Here is a 17,177-nt window from a genome sequence, read left to right as displayed (position 1 = left end):
TGCTTAAACTAAGAAGTCCAACTAGAACAACTAGCCAACATATTCCCTTTACTAAGTTTAAGCCCATCTGAGCTAGGTTTTTCTTTTACTTAAGTAAGCAGCCATAAGCAACCTAATCACTATAGCCATACTGGAAATAAATGTTAATATTGCTCAAAGAAAAAAATACATATTCATACACATCGCCATGTTAAAAAATATATATACTTCAAAAAATTAAGTTATTTCTGTGGAGAAATATCTGCAGGTAGAGGAACTGTAAGGTTTTTTTTTAATGGTAATTTGTTAGAAATCACTTTGATACAATCAGTTCTGTATTATCTGATAAACGGGAAGACAAACATACCCTATGATCCCTAATTCCAACGTTAGGAATAAACAAACTCTAGAGTAGTGGTTTTCAACCCTAGGTATTAAAATCACTTAGGGAACTAAAACCTACATAAGTAAACAAGTAACCAAGTTAACACTGAGACTGGAAGAATGAAGAAACCAAAAGGCAAATAGTGACTCTTCAAAATGAGACCTCTAAACCTTACAAGAGAAAAGGAGTAGAATCCGGCATCATCTACAGTAGATGCAGATGTTCTTGAGGCTCAGATGGACTAGTAAGAATATAAGAGCACCCACAAGGGCAAGCAGAGTCTAGGAACTGGGAATATCCTTTAAAGCTCAGTGTAAAAATGGCTAAACTGAAGGGTACTCACTTCTCTGTACAATTAATGCATATTCTTTTCTAATCATTCTACCTACTAAATGTTATTATTCATAAGAGAATAAATTTTTCATATGAGTTTGTGCTCATGGACAGATACGGACAAGTCAGAAAACCAAGAAGAAAAATATAATTTCAGGACATCTACTAAACACTCTATCTTACCATATGCTTCTTCAATCAAAGCACAGTAAGGGTTAATGCCAGTGCCGTTCCTTTTGGCTTCTTGTTCTCCAAGCCTCAGGATATTTTCCAAGCCATTCAGGGCAACCTGTACAATCTTAGAGTCCATGACCGTGAGGAGATCACAAAGTGGCTTGATACAACCAAGTTCTACGAGGTACCTAAATTAATACAAAGAACAATTTAGTCAAACAAAGCATTCAATTTCATAAAACTTTAATGAAGTAAGTGGGTCATCCTCAAACTGGAGAGATAAAAATAAGCATCCATTCAACCATATAGGCCACATCTTACCACAAAGCTACCAATAAATGAAACAAAACCAATTCTCTAACACCATCTCCACTTTTCCCCCTCCACAATTACTGGATTCCAAGAAACTGAATACCCTCTTACTCTGAATATGAGCAACTCATCAAAACAGTATACTTCTGACTAATTTCATCTTTGTTTCTGTAGAACCACACCTCTGAAACAGGGGCTAAAGGCACGAGAGGCCCAACAGGCCAATTCTATTTTGTACAAAGATCTCTTAAAACTCCAAGAAAACAAATAACTCAATTTAAAAATGGGCAAAGGATATGAACATACATTTCACCAAAGATCTGATGGCAAATTAAATATGAAAAGATGCTCAACATCATTAATAAATGTCATCAGGGGACTGCAAATTAAAACAGTGATACCACACCTATTAAAATGGCTAAAATGCAAAACAATGGACAATACCAACAGCTGACAAGAATGAGGGGCAACAGGAACTCTCATTTTCTTGCTGGTGGGAATGTGACATGGGATAATCACTTTTGAAGACAGCTTGGCAGGTTTTTTTTATAAAGCTTTCTGTATAATCCAGCAATCATACTGTGGACATTCACCCAATTGAGATGAAAACTTAGGTACACACCAAAACCTATACACAGATATTTATAACAGATTTATTTGTAACTGCCAAAAAACCAGAAGCAACCAAGATGTTCTTAAACAGGCTAATGGATAAACTGTAGTATATCCAGACAATGGACTATTAGTCAGTGATAAAAAGAAATGCACTATCAAGCCATGAAAAGACATGAAAGAAAACTTAAGGACATGCTAAGTGTATGAAGGAGCAGTCTGAAAAGACTCCACACTATATGATTCCAAACACATGACATTCTGGAAAAGACAAACTTTTATAAAGACAATAAAAAGTGGGGTCCCTGGGTGGCTCAGTTGGTTAAACATCTGACTCTTGATTTCAGCTCAGTCCTGTGCCGGCTCCACCCTTGGCATGGAACCTGCTTAAGATTTTTTCTCAGCCTCACCCCCTGCCCCTCTCCCTTAAAAAAACAAACAAACAAACAAACAAAAAAGTATAGTGGTTGCCAGAGATAATGAGCTGTGGGGGTAGAGGACTAGTGAGAAACAGGTGAAGCTGACGGAATCATACTGTAGAACTATTCTTTTTTTTTTTTTTTTTTTTTTTTAAAGTAGAACTATTCTGGGGCGCCTGGGTGGTTCAGTGGGTTAAGCCTCTGCCTTCTGCTCTGGTCATGATCCCAGAGTCCTGGGATCAAGCCCCAAGTCGGGCTCTCTGCTCAGCAGGGAGCTTGCTTCCTCCTCTCTCTCTGCCTGCCTGTCTGCCTACTTGTGATCTGTCTGTCAAATAAATAAATAAATAAATCTTAAAAAAAAAAAAGTATAGTAGAACTATTCTGTAGAATGCTACAACGGTCCTATTTCTACCATTCCAATACCTATAGAATTAAACAACACAAAAACTGTATACAACACAAAAAGTTTTCAGCTCTCATCATGATCTCAGGATCCTGGGATCAAGCTCTGCACTCAGTGGGGCATCTGCTTCTCTGCCCCTCTCTACCTTCTGCCCCTCCCCTTACTCGCACTCACTCTCTCTCTCACATAAATAAATCTTTAAAAAAAAACAAAAACCAAGCCTATTTTACGATTATAAATGTTAGTTACAGATTTGAAAAACAGAAAAGCATAAAGGAAAAGTACACAGAGATTAACCACCACTATTATATCCTACTATTGCTTCCTCTGTGTCCTAATTAAATACACCTACCATTTTCCCTAGTTACCTTGGACCTTCCTTTTCCTTGCTACTTAAAGCCTGCCAGCAAGTCCTGCAGATCCTTCTTTCCTGTACTGAGACTTGTTATCTCATGCTACAACTATTACGTTAATCCTGGCCATACACTAACTACTGTAATGGCATCTTAATTGCTCTTTCCTCCTCCAAAATATTATGTTCTTCATATTACTCTCAAGGCTAAAGACACTGAGTCTTCCCAATACTCAAGTCGAAGGCCTTCTGGGGCGCCTGGCTGGCTCAGCGGTTAAGCTTCTGCCTTCGGCTCAGGTCATGATCCCAGGATTCTGGGACTGAGCCCCCATCAGGCTCACTGCTCAGCAGGAGGCCTGCTTTCCCTCTACTACTCCCCCTACTTGTGTTCCTGCTCTCGGTCTCTCTCTCTCTCTCTGTCAAATAAATAAATAAAAATCTTAAAAAGAAAAAAAAAAAAAAGACTAAGGCCTTCATCCCAGTTTCCAAAGCCCATCAATTACTTAATTCCTCATCTTGCAAAAGAACAATTTATAGTAGGGTGCCTGGGTGGCCCAGTTGGTTGAACATCTGCCTTCATTTCTGGTCATGATCTCAGGGCCCTGGGAAAAAGCCCCACGATGCGCTCTCCACTCAGCAGGGCATCTGCTTGTCCCTGTCCCTCTCCCTCTGTGATAGCTCTCTCTCTCGAATAAATAAAATCTTTTTTAAAAAAATTCTTTTTTTAAAAAAGCTTTAAATCTTTAGGCTAAATATAATCAAATGCTAATCTACAGGTTCTTAAGAATGACATTTATTCTTTAACCTAAAATTATACTTAACCTAAAATTATGAATATTGCCTAAGTTACTCTAGTTGGTTCTTGGATTTAAGTCTTGTCTACTCAATAAGAATAAGCAAATCCACACAGATGTCTTTTATCACTGATAAAGTCAGTTTATTTTCTATAATTTGGACTGTAATTTTTTGTAATATTTTTCAAGATAACTCTTCATCTGGTTAAGAAGAAACTGCTAGGAGATTGATAATGAACTTCATTAATATAAACAGCTATGCTGAATTTTAAAAAGGAATAGTGAAGGAGCCTTTCTGTTCTTCTCTAACAAAGCAAAATACCCCTGAACACTTTCTGATGAAATCTACCACAGTATTTTAAAAATGTTTTAAAAATATGTGTATAGTTTAACCACTTCAGTTAAGAAACCATATTATAACTTCTACAGTACTTCTACTACCATTACTGGGATAAATGTCATTACCAGTGATGGCATAATCATAGTACCCCAGAACCAGAATCTTAGGAGGTTAAAAAAGACCTTAATCTCATACAAAATGCCTCTGAAGACCACTTAGTCTTCCTTGAAAACCTGTCCATGATGAACTTTACTAAAACAGCTATCTGCAGTGTTAATTTATTATTTTAGGTACACAGTTACCTTCTCTACCTAATCAACTTCTGAAATGTTAGGACTACCTTTTACATTCCTACAGAGACCTAAAAATTAGTATTGGTTAATTAGTACCAACACTTAACCCACAAAGCAACAATACAAGAAGCAGCTGTATCGTTCTGATAGTATATATAAAGAAAGGGTTATAACTTCATGTTCATTTAAAAGCACCTTCCCCTCATCTGAATTCCCCATAAAGAAAGTTAAGGCAGGCTAAGAAGAGTCTAAGTTCCATTTTTTCTCTTCATCATTAATCTTTTAATTGAAAAACTGAATGTCCATAGTTTAACATTTAATAAGTATATGATGTTTTCTTTGAGGAACTGATTCCTATCCATATTTATGCCTTCTCTAGCCATTAAGATTATAAACCACCCAAGGGGCCATTTAAGTCTCAAGCTACTACAGCTCTCTCCCTTTACTGAACATTACAGGAATTTAGGATCCACTGACTCTAGTGAATTTGGCATTTTATTCTCAGATATACCTCTCTTACAAAGTCTGATCGAAATCTATTAAGACATCTAAACTAAAATAGCAAAAGTTAAATACCAAAGTTGGACTCTAAGGACTCTACTAACCTTCTAGACTACCCAAGATTTTTCTGATCAAAAAGCTCCAGATTAGGCTAAAGCCACCCCATCAATACTTCTTTTCTCTCAAACCTCAACTGTGCCTTACTTCTATTACCTTGGAATTTATAGTAGGAATTATTTCAGCAGGAAGGAATGGGAGAAAAATTAAATACACATTTGAGTCTAGTTATGAAACTCAGAACAATCTTCTAAGAGGTTAGAGAACTGAGCATTCGTTAACTAGCAGACCTGATTTTTCCTTTAATTTACAAGATGCTACCTAACTAGTACTTACTTGATCTGTTCAGCTGATCCTCCAGAAGTTGCATTTGTGATGGCCCAAGCTGCTTCTTTCCTTGTCCGAAACTCAGCAGTCTGTAATATACTAATGAGGGCTGGAAAAATGTTGGCATCTATCACAGTCTGAAATTAAATGCAAAGGGAAATTACAAATTTCAAAAATGTTCATGATGCTAATTATAACTTTATAGCTGGCTTCACTAATGACACCCCTCCCCCTGTTAAAAATTAACTGGAAGGAGTTAAATTCGCTTACCCATAACCTTTCAACCATACTTGGTATCACTGGTAACACTCCCTGGAGTCTGGGATCTTATAATCTCTTAGTTTTTCCTTGAGTTCTTTTCTCTTTGATTGTCCTCTCTTGTTCCACCCACAGTAATAAATTATAAAAGTTCAATTTTCTGTTCCTCTGCTAGTGTCATTTCTTTCACAGCATCCAACTCTGACACATGTATTGTAACCCTCCAGTCCTCACTTTTGGGTGCCCCAGCCCATGGTGGCCAACAGCTTGCTTTAGATCTGCTAACCACTTTAAACCTCATCCACCATCTACATAAGGTCTCCTCTCAAACCTCTTTTTGTATTTACAAAGGCTCTTTCTGTATTTACTTATTCTAAATATTATCAGTCACTAAGTCTCCTTTACATTCTATATTTAAAACATCCGGATCCTATTCCAACCTACCACCTCCCACCCAGATTACCAGCATAGCCTGTAGTTGGACAGAGTACTTTCACTCACTTCCCCCTCGTATATGAATACTAAACCAATCTGCCTCATTTTTCTCCTAAGTTCAAAACCTAAAATGGGTTTTGTATCATTTCCTCTACCAAGAAACTGAGAAATTCTACATGAGAGCCTGATAGTAGCAGGCAATCAACTATAGCTTAAACCACCTCGTATGTACTGTTAATAGCTACCAATCTCAGTCCCTGGCAGCATTCTGGGGATGACTAACCATGCTTTTTTTGTTTTGTTTCCAGTTTTTATTTAAATTCTAGTTAGTTAACATATAGTGTAATATTGGTTTCAGGAGTAGAATTTAATGATTCATCAACCACGGTTTCCTGATCAAGAACTCTGTTATACTGGTAAAGAAAGTCAGCAAAGTTAGTGGAAAGATACTTCATCTCGATCCTGTCATTTACTAGGGGTGTCCTTGAGCAAATCACTTTCTCTGATCCTCAGTTTCATCCTTAAAAGAGAATACTGGAAGAGATAACCTCTCTGATTCCACTCAGCTCAAAGTCCCATAGGTCTGTGTTTTATCTTTCATAACCAGTTGTTTAGCCTTTCTTAGGACCTATGGTGACCTTCAGCCCACTGCTGGCTTTATCTTCCACTGGGGTTACTTTCCCACCTAAAAGAAGAATAAAATGAAAAGGCAGATAACCATTTAGAGAAAAATGGGTCCCCAAAGGTTTTATAAAAAACTGAAATTGCCCAATACATGGGTCTACTAGAAAAAAAATCTTATTTGGCAAGAGTAAAGTCAAGCTGTTTAGCATAAACATCATCAAAACCTTTCGAAAATGTAAGACACTATCTGTTGGGTCTCGGCAAATCATCAAATATTGAAGGCAAAGGGAAAAAACCAAAGTTTCAAAAGTCTGAACTTTTGTAAGGTAGGTTAAAATTTTAAAAAAAAGTAAACAAGACAACAGTGTTGGAAGTTCATGGTCTCCAAGGTAGTAACGAAAAAAAAATTTAAGGCTAACTGAAAAAAACCTAAAACCTAAAAATAAAAATAGAAGAAAAAAGACAGATGCTATGGGATTACCTGAATCTGTGCTCTATTTCCAGCTGTGATATTAGATATTGTCCAACATGCTTCCTTTTTGATAGATTCCTTTGGGCTACTCAGCAAATGCAATAAACTCTGCAGAGCTGAGCAATTCAAAATTACCTAAACAGAAAAGTTTGAAGCTTACTCTCTATTGACCAAACAGAGGTAAATTTTTAAGAATAATATAAGCAAAGAAATAATGTCTCCCCTTGAAATTTTAGTAAGAAATAACTTTATACATGTAAAAAAGTATTGGTGCCAATAAGTATTAGTTTCTAAGATTATCAAAGCAGTTTTGTTATACACATTACAATAGTATAACTGCTACCTCATAAGGCATAATAATGTATTAATCCTTCACCTTCCTATCCTCATAGGAATGAAAAAGTCTTTTGGGTGGGTGAATAGATCAAGTGGCCAGAAATTCAGAAGTGGTCTCAGATTTTTAAGTCTTCTGGTAACACTCTACCTGGTCGTCAATCAACAAATACCCACTTACTAAAGTACACCAAGTGCTTCAGAGGACAGAAAGGCAGGATATGTCTCCAGCTTTCAAACAGCTTACAAAGGGGAGGGAGAGTAAGACAAAGACACATGAAGGAGATCTAGTCTACCAAAACTAAACTCGTTAAGTTACAATGACTGAAGGAGTACATGGTAGGCTCAAGAATCAATCACTGAGTAACAGTAAAAGAACAGGCATCTAGTCCAGAAACTAATGCAGGTCTTTATAAGGAATTAAATATATAATAAAGTTCCTCCAGAGGTTAACTAGTTGAAAGACATTCTTTATTTTTAAAAAGTACTTTTTAGAAAGTCCAATTCTTAACCCATTACCAAAATAAACCCACAACTAATTTAAAGAGTACACATACAAACACACCAAAAAACAAAGAAATACCAGTAAATAACTGGTTTGGGGATAGTAAAGGACTTTACAAGCATAAAAACAATGGATGAAATTACAGGGGAAAATAAAACTTCATCAAATATTTGCATGTCAAAAAAAAAATTAAAACGCACACTACATAATGTAAAAAAAATTTTCAACAGATAAAAGGATTGCTGTCTTTAATATGTAAACTGTTAAAAGAAACAATTTTAATAGATTACCTCCCTCACAAGTAATGAAAGAAATGCAAATTAAATGAAGCCATTTCTGCCTAATACAGCTCAAAAAATAATAAAACATGTGGTTAAAGAAACACAATTTTAACAGTATAAAATATATCACAAAGCAATTTTTTAAATGCCAAAGATGTGATTTAGAAAATACACATGCCAAAAAAATAATAATAAACCTGTCACCAGTTAAAGACAATACCCTCGGAGTGATCAGGAAAAAAGACTTTGTGGGGTTGGGGGAAGTGCCTTGAAACACAGATAGGATTTCATAAACAAAGAAGAGGGAGGACACAGCAGATAAGAAAGGCTGGCAATGAAAAAGTGCTGAGACAAGCTACCACAAAGTACCAAAATAAGGAAAGAATAGAGCAGTAAGGCTTGATTAAGGAAGAGTTCATTGACCCCAAAATTAACAGTAGGCTACAAGAAAGAGGTTAATATCCTGAAGTACAAATCCTTTTGTCTTTCAAGATTCTTTATCCCATAATCATTAAAGAAGTTCACTGTTTTCAGAAGGTAATGTGAACAAGGTTGTTGTAGGAAGGATTAAACTATTACTAGGAAGAGTCAAATGAGAGGGGTAAATGCTGGGGAGACTAGGAAGATAAATCAGGTAGGTAAGCAGTGACCCTTGTGTGTGAGAAAACATAGACCAAACTAAGGTAATTAGATGAAGATATTGAGACACTAAGAATCAACGAGAGATGGAGACACCATATATGAATGCAAAGTTTCAAAGGCGGGGGCAGTTGAATAGTTACCTCATTAACTGAAATGGGAAAAAAAAAAAAAAAAAAAAAAAAAGACTTGGAACCAGACTTCTGGGGGGGAAGAAGATAAACTGTGAGAGATACAAATGTGAGACACACAAGCAGAAATATCTAATAGGCTATTGGAGATCCAGAAGCAGTACTTGAGGGACATCAGAACTGGATGTATAGATACAGAACTTCCTTCATTCAGTAATTTTTGAGTCCTTCTATATTGTGCCAGGAACTATTAAGACTACAGAAGGACAAAAATGAACGAGACTGACACCACTCCCTCTCTAGAAGCTCACAATCTAATAATTAGGCAGTTAGGATACAGTGTGGCATGTGCTATGACGGATGAAACAAAAGAAGGCACACCTACCTTAAGAGTCTGGTAGCAAACAAAGCCTCTCAGAGAAAATAATATTAATGGGAAGACCTGAAGAATGAGAGGACATTAGTGGCAGAGTGTGGATTCATGTGCGGGAGTGGTTAAGAGCAGGGATGGGGATGCAAGCCTATGTTTGGTGCAGAGGGAAGCAAGTGTGTGTTAAAACTTAGGGCTGAGTATAGTCCTAGTGAATTCAAGGAATAAACATGGCAAAAGCACAGAGCAAGGTATGGGGAGGGAAAGACAAACTTTTTATGAGTAGCAAATAAAGGACTACAGAGGCAAAAGCTTCCTTTCCATTCCTGTACCCCAGCAACCCAGGTCTCCACAGAGACAACCAATGTTATCAGTTTCCTGCCAGAGAAATTTTATGCAAATATAATCAAGGATATATGTTGGGTTTTTTCTCTTCTCCTCCCTGCCTCCTTTTATATAAATAGTAACAGATTCTATACACTTTCTGCCTATTTTTCTTTTTAAATGATGTAACCTAGAGATATCTCTGTATCAGTGCTTAAGAGCTTCCTCATTCTGTTGCACAGCATTCCATTAAACAGGTGTGCCACATTTTAAGGGATCTCAAACACCCTCAAAGGACAATAGGGGACCATAAAAAGATTTTAGGTAAGAGAATGACCTGATGAAGTTTGCATTTTGCAAGCATCCTTCTGGTGATACAAGAATGGAACAAGAAATGTCTGAACTAAGCATTGCAAAGGATGAGGAGGGATGGCACTTAATGACTAATGAGAGAGCTAATGTACAGGTTTTGGACATGGTCAACTGTTGGTGTCCTCATTCACTGAGGGCGGTAACATAAATAAGCAGAGGTCCAGATATACCAGGGAAAATAATGAGTTCCCTTCTGGACAGCATAAATTTAAAGTAAGTATTAGAACTGGAAGACACCTTCAAGTACAAATCAAAATTTTAGGGATTAGAAAAGTGCAGGCATTAAATTGCCTTCCTGCGAGTCAGGACTGGCTAAGCGCTAAGGCGAAAACCTGAGTCTGAGTTCTCAATCAAGCTGCACCAGGGGGATGGCTGAAGTTATAAATAAGATCAATGAATATCCCCTTCAGGGGATAATCCCACAAACAAGAAAGAACAGGAAAAGGAGCTTACTAAGGAGAAATGGTCAGTGAAGCAGGAGACCCAAAACACTTAAACACCATGGAAGCCTAGGAAAAGAATGTTAAAGACAAGGCCAAAGCATATGAGGGATAAAGAAAAATACTTAGAAAAATCCACTGTGAATATATCTTGATACAAAAGCTGAATGGAGTGGGGAGGGGTGACATTAAGAACAAGGAAGACTCCTCATCACATTGGAGATTTACCATGTGCAGAGAAAAGGAAGATATTAAAGACGAAATGAAGATGACAGAGAAAAGATGTTACTCAAGGCTCTGACAAGAACCACTTCAAGTAGAAGCAGTAGTGGGAAATAAACTGAATAACCAAAGGGGAACCCAAAACTGCTGTAATAGCAATAGGTCAAAATAGAGCCAGTGAGGGTACTGAAAGTAGCCAAGGCAACCTTTTTAACAAACATTAATGAAACAGTGTCAATTCTCCCTAATAACATGGAGTTAAATACTCTTAATAGTAACATAACCATGGGGTTCAATGTACCGTTTCTGAAAGAAAAAAAAAAAAAAGTTACCATTTATTCATACCTGCGTCTGAATATCATCACCTGTGACAATGTTTCCCACAGCCCGCAAAGCAGGAGAAACCACCTTATAATCATTATGCCTGCAACCATAAAAAGAAATATTAATCCAACAGTTCTATCCTTAGTCTCTTTTCTTTAGGGCTGAAATCTAAACCAAATAATACGACGTAACTTTAAAGCACAAAGTTACCTGTCTGTGGTGGTTCTCAAGGGAACCCTGAGAGGATGGGTTTGGTATTCCCTGGGAGAGCTCTCTCTGCCTTTATTATTTTTGGATAAAAACTACAAATCTTAATAATCTTTCCCAAGTATTCTATCACCTGGATTATAAGATTTTCCTCTCATTAATGTAGTTTTCACTTCCTCTTTACTTTAATTTAAACGGGGAAGGGCAGCAGAGGGTGAGGGAGAGAAAACTTCAGCAGCCTCCATGCCCAGTGCACAGCTCAACGCAGGGCTCATCTAAACACCTTCAGATCGTGACCTATGCCCAAATCAAGAGTTAGACATTTAACTGACTGAGCCACCCAGGTGCTTCAGGATCGACTCTTTTAAGTGGCAATATGCCTTTTGCTATCTATCCTGAGGCTGGGCTCAGGTCATTAAACATTAATTACACAGATGAGAGTTTTCCAAATGTTCCTGCTGAAAGACTGTTCACAGCAAAAGAAAGAGCTGTTCTTTATATAAGCCTCAAAACAAACAGACTAGATATCAATATAAGTAACAAAAGAGAGCAGCCCAAAGCACAGTAAATCAGTATAACGTATTAATATTTATCAGTATCTAGAAAACTAATAAACTAATACAAGGACAAAAGAAGAGACACGCTTTAGATATCTTACATCAACAGCTCCACAAGTCTCCTACATACTCCAGCATCAATGACGGCTTGGATTTTATCATTAGGTCCATCCGATAGATATGAGAGGGCCCAGCAGGCATCAGCCAGTACATCAGTGTCACTGACAAATAATAGCCAGGAAAGCACATTCAGACAGGGGGAAACCTGTAAGGGAAGATGATATGATAATGAAATTTAGCAGAATAAAAGCTAGAAGTGAGGAGAGAAACTCCAAAAGGCAATCAGGCACACAGATGGTAACTTCTGGGGTGATTAATACTTCTAGAAATGAAGTAGCAAATGGCCAAGTGGCATTTCCATCTTTGGGAATGCTGTCAGTGCCTTGCAATTTACTTTGATGAGGTAGTCAGAGACTAAGGAAAATAATCTCAAAGACTGAAGTATATACCAATTTTCAGAGTGAAGTTCCTTGTTGAAACACACTCTTTCTGGACCAAAGAGGTAAAGAAACTTTCACAAGTGGTAGAGCTAAAAAAATTTTTTAGATACTTTGCTATAAATAAAAAATGCTAGGTTTTAAGATTAATTTAGAGCTTTTTATGGTCAGTGAAAATTTATCCCAAATTAACACCAAAAAAAAACAAAAACAAAAACAACAAAAAGCCCTATTTCTCCAGAAACAGATAAAATTCTAACATTTTAGATTTTATGAAAAATTATCATCTCTTTCTGTTCACATTAATATTCACTGCTACATTCTTTTAATTGTACTTTTTCTGCTCATTTCCCACAAGCATAATCCTTACCTTTGCAAATTCTGGAGGTGGACTTTTCCCTCTACAGAGATTAGACAAAGCCCATACTGCATTCCGGGTCATGGTCAGGCGGTTTTGCTTTGAAAATAACCTATAAGTATAATACAATGGTAAACTATATAATGGACATTAATTTTCTCCTAGCATACGATAAATATTAGAGCTACTGATCAACACATGTCTTTAAATAGCTTTTCTCTAGAACAATAAAGCTGAATTAATTTTAACAGCACTAATCCAGAATTTTGGCACTGGAGTAAGACAGAATGCCTGAAGAAATGATCTGAACAAGTTAGTAAGAAAGTATCTGTAATAAAAAAATAACAACAGAAAATCCAAAATTATTTCTAAAGATGCACTACTTTCTGAGAAACTTCCATATTTTTACTACTCAAAAAATAGTAATAATAATAGAAATAAACTTACTGTAGAAGAGGGGGAAGAATATTGCAGTCTAAGACATAGTCCCTGCACATGGTACTATCTCCAGCAATGTTGCCAAGAGCCCAGACTGCCTGCGAAAGAATTGTTCATTAATGATAGGTTGTGTAGTATAATTCTCTCAGAAAAGATGTCAAAACCACCACAATAACTCTTTACAAAATTATATAGTAATTAATCAACATACACATAAGCACTATAAATACTTCTAATAGAAGTTCATTATCAGGGAATCAAATGAAATAGTTGTGGGACTGAGGGAAGAAGATCAATCATATTATAAACTGTATATTTGACCAGTCATGGTATAAACTTATTAAAGGGAGGAACCAGTTCTTATATACTCAGCTGATTAAAAATGTATTTTAAGCTTGCTTACAAAAGAAAACAGTGAACAGAGATTTTAAAAGCAATCAAAATGCGGAAAGCTGTCAAACTTCTGGGGGTAATGGATATATATCTTGAATATGATGATGGTTTTACAGGTATATACATACGTCAAAACTTATCAAATTGTACTTTTTAAATAAATGCAGTTTTCTGTAAATTATACCTCAAGCTGCAGAAGAAAATCATACTCATTTAGCAATGATTTATATTTATGAATTTGACAAAGTTTGCAATAATAAAAAATTCATGTTTTCCAGGTCCTTTTCTACTCAAATGTGGCAAAGACCTGCTCCTTCCATCAACACTAGAGATCCCCACAAGTAAATGCTCAGTAACTGCTTATATGATCTAAAAAGTATATAGGGCTGGGGTGCCTAGGTGACTCAGTCAGTTAAGCATCTGACTCTTGATTTCAGCTCAGGTCCTGATCTCAGGGTCTTGGAATCCAGCCTTTCATCAGGCTCCACATTCAGCAGGGAGTCTCTGCCTGGGATTCTCTCTCTGTCCCCCCACCACCCCCACCTTTCCTCCAACCCCTGCCCTTGCTCATGTGCTCTCTCACTCTAAAATAAATAAATCTTTAAAAAAATAAAAAGTATATAGGGCTCGGGGTGGCTGGCTGGCTCAGTGAGTGGAGCATGCAAGTGCTGATCTCATGAGTTCAAGCCCCACACTGGGTATATAGAATACTTAAAAAATAAAATCTTTAAAAATAATAATAAAATTAAAATAAAAAGTATATAGGAATTTTTTTAAAATTCAGGGTTGGAAGGGGAAAACGGTTTTATGTTTCCAGAAGAGATTCTGCCTACATTCACTATGAAATTTTCCATTTTGGTTTAGATTTCTAGAATACTCCCTGTGATGAATCATGGATTATCAAGGCCAGGTGGTGAAAGAGGCCCTGAATGTAAGACCAAAGGAAAAAATGGTATTCTTTCATCTGCTTCTCTGCTTCATTTTTTTACCTGCTCCTGGACATCTTCAAACTCTGAGCTGAGCAACTCTATGAAGATAGGCACAGCTCCTGCCTGAATTACAATCCGCGTCTGAAGAGAATTTCCTGAAGCAATATTTGTCAATACCCAAGCTGATTCAAACTATAAAGATAAAAATAATTTTATTATATTATGAGCATTTAATAGCTTGTTTTTAGCTATAACAATAAGGTTTTCTGTATGTGAAGAAAAGAATCTGAAATCAGTATTTACACACAATCTATCAGATGGATTCTGTATCAATTTTAAATGGAGAATTCCCAGTACAAAAACCTTGACCTAGAATATTCAGTCTAAAATTTGGCCTAAAATTTCAGACCAAAGTAGAGCTGACATAATACATAAAAAAAGAATGAGGGACTGCTTCATATGCTGCCATAAATGATCTCCCAAGAAACAAATGAAAAAAAGGAAAAAAAAAAAAAAAGCCTAATAGTGTACATTAAGATAGGATCATACTGTATTTTCTAAAAGGGTTAAGAAGGAATATATGCATTAATTTACTTATGGTACAGAATATCTCTGGCACGAGTCATAAGAAACTGTAAATACTTGTTAACTACATGGAAAGGTAAGGGTGAATGGGAAAGAAAATCTTATGTATCATTTTGGCCTTAAACCATGTATATTATCTAATTTAAAAAAAGTAAATAATTTCTATAAGATGGACAGAGAAAAGTGGAGAGGATCTTAATGGAAAATGTGTAAGACACAAGGACAGTGAAAAAGGCCAAAGATATTTTAAATGATAAGTGAGCCAAAAGGAGCTAACTGGCATTCAAATAGAAATGGCAACATTAGAGCATAAGAGCTGCTGACAAATGAGAGGGCTCCAAACTAAAGTACAGAGGTAAGATTTTTTTTAAATTATTTTTATTAACATATAATGTATTATTTGCCCCAGGGGTACAGGTCTGTGAACTGTCAGGCTTACACACTTCACAGCACTCACCATAGCATATACCCTCCCCAATGTCCACCACCCAACCACCCTCTCCATACCGGAGATAAGATTTTTTAAAAAGAGCATTCTTTAAGGCTGATAAACTGGTAAACAGAAAGTATGAAAGAAATCATGGCCAACAAAAAGTACAGCATTTTACTAATCTGTCCATCTGTGCAGTAATTTGACTCTACCCTAAAATGGAGAAATCCAAGAATGAACTCATAAATTCTATTTACTTAAAAGAGTTCTTATTCTTACTAAACTTTAGTTTTGTTTCCTTATTCTGTTCTATTTAGCATTTAATAAAGCACATACACAGAAAAAAATTCAGTGGCATGTCCCTTGAATGAGAGATCAGTAAAAAGTCACTGAAAGAGCTGTGACTCTTCTAAAAGAACTTTTGTGTCAACTGAAAGGCAGCTGTCATATGGAAAACTAAATAATCAATCATTGGATTCGGGGGAAGGAAAGCAGAAGACATGGAAAGACAATCTGATTATCATAATCCAAAGCATGTGAATGATAGCAAATTCACAATAGTAGATGCCTAAAGAAGGGGACGTTCCAAGAAACCTATGAAAGTGATAAATACAAATGAGTACAGAGGTTAGGCAGCCTAACTGGACAATGATATTACAGTAGCAAGGAGGTCCAAACCAGGAGCACCACAGTTAAAGGGAAAATATTTTCTTTTTGATAAGTTTGTTAAAAGAGAAGTTCAAGAGACTTCTAAACACTGAATATCATAAAATAAAAATTCTATTACATACCATGTTCATAACTGAATCACTCCTGAAACCCATGCTCAAAGCCTTTTCAATCTGTCTGAATTGAAACCTTACATTTGTTCAGTACTTTGTATTTTCAAAGCATTACTCACATATGTTTCTCACAACATCCCAGAGAAGTCTGGCTTTGGTAGTTTATGAATGAGGAAACTATCAGAAAAAGGGCCAATAATCTATTTATGTTATGAAGCCATTCAGAGAACTAGATTACAGCCTCCCAATAGAGTATGCTTATGAAGCCCAGCCACAGTCTCGTCTCAGACACACACCTGTAACATTGACAAGAATCTTTCAATTCCTTGAGTTTTGCTATCTACGCAAGAAATTTCAAATAATGATATGCGGATTATTTAGGGGATGCTAAAAAGAAAACAGTTTACCTAAAATGCAGTTTCTTTTGCTTTCTAGGAAAACTAACTAGCAGAGTTAAAACTTGGAGACAGATGATGTGAATACAAAAGCAAACCTTCCTACCAGACGGCAGGCTCCAAGTTGAACAAAGAGTCATGAGATACTGCAGAGACCAAGTCAAAGAAATGACAACTGTGAGGAAAAGCTGTGTATGAAGAATGAGTGAGATGGGCATACATACCAGTCTCTGTCAAAGAGAAAACAGACTGCGATGAGATTCTAATGTAAATGAAATGACAACAATAACCTGCATGGATAAAGGCTTATTAAAGAATTACCAATGAGATAAAATTAGAATAGTCATTGCTGTCAGGAGAGTTGAAGCTGCTCTCTGTCTTATGAGATTTAGTACCAGGAGTCTCACAGGAAGTGAGAGGGAATTCCAGATGCTACTTAAGAGAATGAAATGGAAAAGCAAAACAGAGTGAAAATGAGTAAGAAAACAGAGAGTAAGTGAACAGGGATGGAAGAAAAAGGGAAATTAGGCTATCTCAGCAAAAGAAGAATGTACCAGAGTCATGTTTATTACTAAGAAGTACATAGTGATGATAA

At 36.4% G+C, this 17,177-nt stretch overlaps 1 protein-coding gene and 1 long non-coding RNA gene across 3 annotated transcripts in view; one reads left to right on the top strand and one right to left on the bottom strand.

The window, feature by feature from the left end:
* Positions 1-17,177, bottom strand: part of KPNA1 (karyopherin subunit alpha 1) — a 66,840-nt gene that overhangs the window by 3,003 nt on the left and 46,660 nt on the right. Inside the window, exons 6-13 of the mRNA XM_047735291.1 lie at positions 14,451-14,582; positions 13,078-13,166; positions 12,643-12,742; positions 11,877-12,040; positions 11,033-11,111; positions 7,080-7,205; positions 5,291-5,418; positions 881-1,059 (exon numbers count right to left, since the gene is read on the bottom strand). Of these exons, the coding sequence (XP_047591247.1) occupies positions 881-1,059; positions 5,291-5,418; positions 7,080-7,205; positions 11,033-11,111; positions 11,877-12,040; positions 12,643-12,742; positions 13,078-13,166; positions 14,451-14,582 (997 nt within the window). The remainder of the gene's footprint in view (positions 1-880; positions 1,060-5,290; positions 5,419-7,079; positions 7,206-11,032; positions 11,112-11,876; positions 12,041-12,642; positions 12,743-13,077; positions 13,167-14,450; positions 14,583-17,177) is intronic.
* LOC125103606 (uncharacterized) overlaps positions 1-17,177 on the top strand; it is a 27,086-nt gene extending 9,909 nt beyond the window's left edge. Inside the window, exons 1-2 of one of the 2 annotated variants that reach the window (XR_007128450.1) lie at positions 9,735-9,977; positions 14,326-17,177. This is a non-coding gene — a long non-coding RNA (uncharacterized LOC125103606). Of the gene's footprint in view, positions 1-9,734; positions 9,978-14,325 lie in introns of those variants that run through there. The other variant, XR_007128449.1, reaches the window with a different exon arrangement.

The sequence above is a fragment of the Lutra lutra genome, chromosome 1 (genome assembly GCF_902655055.1).
Source record: "Lutra lutra chromosome 1, mLutLut1.2, whole genome shotgun sequence".
Taxonomy (NCBI): domain Eukaryota; kingdom Metazoa; phylum Chordata; class Mammalia; order Carnivora; family Mustelidae; genus Lutra; species Lutra lutra.
The sequence above is the reverse complement of the archived record's forward strand: the minus strand, read 5'-3'. Positions and strand labels throughout refer to the sequence as shown.